At 38.6% G+C, this 6,000-nt stretch overlaps 1 protein-coding gene across 1 annotated transcript in view; it reads right to left on the bottom strand.

The window, feature by feature from the left end:
- Positions 1–5,442, bottom strand: part of LOC125479942 — a gene marked incomplete at its 3' end in the record, with an annotated part of 42,353 nt that extends 36,911 nt beyond the window's left edge. The window contains exons 1-4 of the mRNA XM_048590107.1: positions 4,872–5,442; positions 4,548–4,649; positions 4,350–4,412; positions 3,382–3,584 (exon numbers count right to left, since the gene is read on the bottom strand). Of these exons, the coding sequence (XP_048446064.1) occupies positions 3,382–3,584; positions 4,350–4,412; positions 4,548–4,649; positions 4,872–5,442 (939 nt within the window). The remainder of the gene's footprint in view (positions 1–3,381; positions 3,585–4,349; positions 4,413–4,547; positions 4,650–4,871) is intronic.
- Positions 5,443–6,000: the final 558 nt, after the last annotated feature.

A 6,000-nucleotide genomic window follows, 5' to 3' on the forward strand; every position in this document is an offset into this window, starting at 1 on the left:
ATTGAGAGTGCACGCATAGTTTTCATGCATGAATATGATGCTAGAATATGAGGAAGTTTCACCTAATAGTTACAAACTTATATTCACAAGTAGTGGAGGTTGCTTATAAACAATCGCGTTAAATGAATTCTTGGCACTAGTTTCATGCTCATCATAGTAACGAATGCCTCGTCAACACTTATAGTTTTCATGTTGCTTAATGATCTTTGATTGTATCTTTATTGTGCTTTTCACATAAAGGACTTTTGGAGAATGTTTTGAATTGTTGTATGCGCTTTCCCATCCAATTCATTAACTTAGGGAGAACTTGAAGGTTAATTTAAGCGAACCTAATTAACCTGGGGTGTTGAGTTTCATGATTCATCGAAAGACCAACTGAAAATCATCTTGTATGCAAGTGTGACATGTGTGGAGAAGAACCTTCTAGCTAGCATTCCATCCATATTTTCACCAATTTCATATTTACAATCTGTTTTAATTACAATCTGTGCTCTTTGTTTTAATTTCGTCAAAATTAAATCCCCCTTTACTTTAGTGTTCAATTTAGTTAGAAAGTGTCTTAGTTTGTGTTTCTAAGTGTTTTGATTCAAGTTATAACCCAAATTCGTCCAAATTAGGTTAGGTGTTCAAAACTGGCCAGATTGTGTTTCTAAGGCAGTTTTGAGTGTTTTGTTGCTGTTTTGAGTCTTTTGGTTTGTTTTTGTGTTTTAGTGGTTAGTTTTGCATTCTTTGAGTCTAGTTTAGTGTTTTAACCTTTGTTTTACGTTTTTGAGTCAGTTTCCAAGTGATTTAGTAATCCCTCCTAATCCTCGGTTTAGAACGATCCCTACTTATACATATACTACAATTGTCAAAAGAGGGTTTTAATTTGTGTGCTTATATATTTCGCATCACATGGAAAGACTTTGTCTTCTCCTTGTAAATTCGAGCGTTTTCATACGCCTCGTTCCTAATCTCTTCCAGTTCATTCAATTGGAGCTTCCTGATAGGAGCATATTTATGCTACTTAGTTATGTTGTTTCCTTGCATTTATGGAGTTAATTACTATTTATTTCAGTCTTTTAACTTATTTTCGTATGTTTTTAGGTCCTAATGGCAAAAGGAGCAAGAAAGTGAATTTTGAGGCTATTTGGAGCATTTTTGGGCATGGATTGGATAGCTTAACCATGGAGCAAAGAGGATAGACGAAATTGAAGACAAGAAGAGCTAGGAAAGGCTACAAATCTGGTGGAAGAAGTCCTAATGCAATGAAGATAAGGAAGAAGCAAGAAACAAGGAACCTTATCCAACCTTATCTTATCCTATCCTAAAAACCTTATCCTATCCTAACTCTAACATTATCCTATTCTATCCTATCCAAATTTGGTTAGGACTTAAACTTAGCTACTTAGAGGGAATTAATTACACATTTAAACACCTATTTCAGTTTCTAGAATTCCCTAAATCCCAGCCGCACTACCTAATCCATTTCCCATTGGTTTCTGCCTTGAATTAACCCTTTTTCAATGGGATTGTGCAATCCTTTTCCTTCACTAAGTGTGCCTAATTAGCCTATATAAACAGCCCTATGCCGCACCATTCAATCATCCACTCACACATTCATTCATTTATACTTTCATCCATCAAACACCACAATCCATTCTACACCACCCTAGTGCTGCAAGCAAGGAAGCAAGGAGAGGAGGACTTGTGCAATCTGCCATCCAAGGGAGTGCCGTGCATGCCATTGGAGTGTGGAGCGTTTTCTTGGTTCTTTCTATCCTTAGTCTTAGTTCAATGTTTAAATTTAATTATTTTTGTTTTGCGAACATGAGGAACTAACTTCTTTTTAGTTAGAGGAGAATTTGAAGCCATGATTATATGTTTTATATGAATTGATTACGTCCGGTTATTATTTCTTAAGGCATGAATGTGATTTGCTTATCTAAGTTATTAAAACTGGTTTATGTATGTGGGTTGGGGGTTAACACTTAAGTTGCATGCATAAACTTGATGCTAGAGTATAGGAGGGTTTCACGTAATTGTTATTCACTTATATTCACAAGTAGTGGAGGTTGCTAGTCATAATCGCGTTAAGTAAATCCTTGGCACAAATCTCATGCGTTTCATAGTGATGAGTTCCTTGTCAACGCTTATAGTTTTCACAAAACTTAATGACTTTTGATATGTATCTTTGTTATGCATCTCATATAAAGAACTTGAAAAAAATAATTTGGTTGTAATGCGTTTTCATTCAATTCAATGAAATAAGGAAAACTTGAGGGTTAGTTGTGCGATGCAACTAACTTGGGGCGTTGTCATTCATAGTCTAAAGGAGTAATAACTGGACATTGGTTCGTATACATATATCATGTGTGGAGAAGGACCCTCTAACTAGACAAATTGTCACAAATAGGGTTTAATTTGTGTGTCAAGTTAATTTTCACATCACTTCCTGTGAATTCCAGCGGTATCAATGTCCATGTTGAATGTCTTGATGGGCCAATGCGCCTTGTGCTCCAATTCCACGGGAAGATGGCATGGTTTGCCATAAATGAGCCGAAATGGAGACATGCCCAGGGGTGTCTTATATGCCGTGCGATATGCCCACAACGCATCCTCCAAACGTACACTCCAATCCTTCCTTGTAGGGCCCACGGTTTTTTCTAGAATTTGCTTAATTTCCCTATTTGAAACCTCGGCTTGCCCACTAGTCTGAGGATGATAAGGTGTTGAAACCTTATGCGTGACGTTGTACTTCTTGAGCAAAGCCTCAATGGTTCGATTGCAAAAGTGAGACCCTCCATCACTTATGATCACTCGTGGCATTCCAAACCTTGCAAATAGGTTAGTTCTAATGAATTCTGCAACCACTCGAGAATCATTAGTTCGGGTGGCTTTTGCTTCCACCCATTTGGACACATAATCCACAGCAAGTAAGATATATAGGAAACCATGTGAGGAAGGAAAATGACCCATAAAATCAATGCCCCAAACATCAAAAATTTCAACAGGGAGTATAACATTTTGCGGCATTTAATCCTTTGCACTAATGTTACCCAATCTTTGGCAATGATCACAAGACATACAAAAGTTTCTAGCATCCTTAAATAAAGTTGGCCAATAGAATCCACATTCTAAAACCTTAAGGGTTGTGCGTTGTGTCCCAAAGTGTCCCCCACATGCATAAGTGTGACAAAATGTTAAAATAAAATTGAATTCCATGTCATGCACGCACTTACGTATAATCTGATCCGAGCAATACTTCCACAAGTATGGATCATCCCAAACATAAAACCTAGCATCTTTTTTCAATTTATCACGTTGGTTTCTATCTAGAGTGTTTGGAACTTGTTTAGTCACCAAATAATTCACCAAATCTGCATACCAAGGCTCACTTACCTTAATGGATAGCAATTGCTCGTCGGGGAAGGTTTCTACAATAAGGTACGGTTCCTCCTCATGTATCATACGGCTTAGGTGGTCAGCCACCACATTTTCACTTCCCTTTTTGTCCTTGATTTCGATGTCAAACTCTTGAAGAAGTAGCATCCATCGAATTAGCCGTGGTTTGGCTTCCTTCTTGGTGAACAAGTACTTTAAAGCTGCATTATCAGTGAAAATAATAACCTTAGTACCAAGTAAATATGATCGAAATTTATCTAAAGCAAAGACAATGGCAAGAAGTTCTTTTTTAGTGGTTGAATAGTTTAATTAAGCGTCATTCAACGTCCGGGATGCGTAGTAGATAACATGTGGCTTCTTGTCCTTCCTTTGGCCCAAAACAGCCCCTAACGCATAGTCGGATGCATCACACATGAGCTCGAATGGAAGGCTCCAATCCGGTGGCACAATGATGGGTGCCGTGGTTAGCATGTCCTTGAGGAGTTGGAAAGCTGCCGTGCACTCCTTGGTGAAGTCGAAAGGTGCATCTTTTTGTAGGAGGCGGCATAGAGGTTGGGAGACCTTGGAGAAATCCTTGATGAACCTTCGATAAAAACCTGCATGTCTAAGGAACAAACGAACCTCTCTAACCGAAGTAGGAGAGGGTAAGTGACGCACAAGATCTATCTTTGACTTATCTACCTCAATACCTTTTTCAGAAATAATATGACCTAAAACTATGCCTTGTTTAACCATGAAATAACATTTTTCCCAATTTAACACAAGGTTAGTTTCAATGCATCGTTTTAAAATCAAACTAAGATTATTCAAACAACAATCAAATGAATCACCAAAAACGTTGAAATCATCCATAAAAACCTCAATAATTTTCTCAACATAATCTGAAAATATGCTCATCATGCATCTTTGAAATGTGGCAGGTGCATTACATAAACCAAATGACATGCGACGATAAGCAAATGTACCAAAGAGGCATGTGAAAGTGGTTTTCTCTTGATCTTCCGGAGTTATCACAATTTGATTATAACCTGAATATCCATCAAGAAAACAATAAAAAGCATAACCCGCTAACGTTTCAAGCATTTGATCAATGAATGGCAAGGGAAAATGATCTTTCCTTGTAGTGGCATTAAGCTTCCTATAGTCAATACAAACCCTCCAACATGTTTGGATTCGAGTAGGAACAAGCTCATTTCCGGCATTTGTCACCACAGTTACTCCGGACTTCTTTGGAACACATTGCACCGAAGACACCCACCAACTATCTGAAATTGGATAGATCACTCCACAATCCAAGAGCTTGATTATCTCCTTCTTCACAACTTTCATCATTGGAGGGTTGAGTCAGCGTTGAGCCTCTCGAGATGCTTTGGACCCCTCCTCCAAAAGTATATGATGCATGCACGTGGTCGGGCTTATTCCCTTGATGTCGGCCAAGGTCCACCCAATTGTAGTTTTGTACTCCTTTAACACCCTCACTAACTTACCTTCTTCTTGTGCTGTGAGTGAGGAGGATATAATGACGGGCAAGGTCTCTTGGTCTCCCAAGAACACATACTTTAAATGGCTTGGCAATGGTTTATGTTCAAGGGAAGGTGGCTGCACAACTGAAGGAATGGGCTTATTAGTCGAAATTGGAATTGAAATTGGGTTTGAGGACTTACCAGATTGTAGTGGCAATGACTCAAGGGCATCCACTATCTCAATCATATCAACACTAGGGGCCACGGCATGGTATTCTCCATGCATGCTGTGGGTAGTCAATGGCCCTACTTCCTTGTCTTTGAGTTCCATTCCTCTTGTAATGACCCATTCAAGTGCATCTTCGTTCAATTGTTTAAAATGGTCCTGCGCCAACGAATCAATTACATCAATAGCAAAACATGAATGATCATCAAGAGGGTACTTGATAGATTCAGAAAGATTGAAATTAATAACTTCCCCACCAAATTCCATGGTCAAAGTCCCATTAAACACATCAATCTTTGTGCGGGCGGTTTTCATAAAGGGGCGGCCAAGAAGAATTGGCAACGAAGGGGAATGGGTTGATTCTTCCATTTCCAGCACGTAGAAATCTGCCGGAAAGATTAAATGATTAACCTGCACTAAAACATCTTCCAAAATACCCTTTGGATAGGCATTAGATCTATCGGCCAATTGAATAATCAAGCCATCGTTTTTTAACTCACCTAGGTTCATTGATGCATAAATTAAGTAAGGCATAACATTTATAGATGCACCTAAGTCTAGCATGGCATGTTCAAAACGATTATTGCCAATAACGCATGGAATTGTAAAACTACCCGGATCTTTGCATTTAGGGGGCAATTTACGTTGCAAGATGGCTGAGACGTTTTCACTTACCTTTACAACCTCTTTGTTTGAAATTCTCTTCCTAGTAGTGCAAAGTTCTTTCAAAAACTTGGCATACCTTGGAACTTGCTTAATTGCATCCAAAAGTGGTATATTGACTTGTACCTTTCTAAATGTCTCCAAAATGTCCTTTTCAGCCTCCTCCTTCTTTGTTTGCATGAATCTACGAGGGAATGGTACATTTGGAGGAATAGCATTAGAAATAATCAAATTTGGAACATCCTTACCCTTGGAAGCCGAATG

Source organism: the organism of the source record quoted next, unplaced genomic scaffold (genome assembly GCF_019419815.1).
Source record: "Pyrus x bretschneideri cultivar Hongxiangsu unplaced genomic scaffold, Pyrus_bretschneideri_v1 Contig30, whole genome shotgun sequence".
Classification (NCBI taxonomy): domain Eukaryota; kingdom Viridiplantae; phylum Streptophyta; class Magnoliopsida; order Rosales; family Rosaceae; genus Pyrus; species Pyrus x bretschneideri.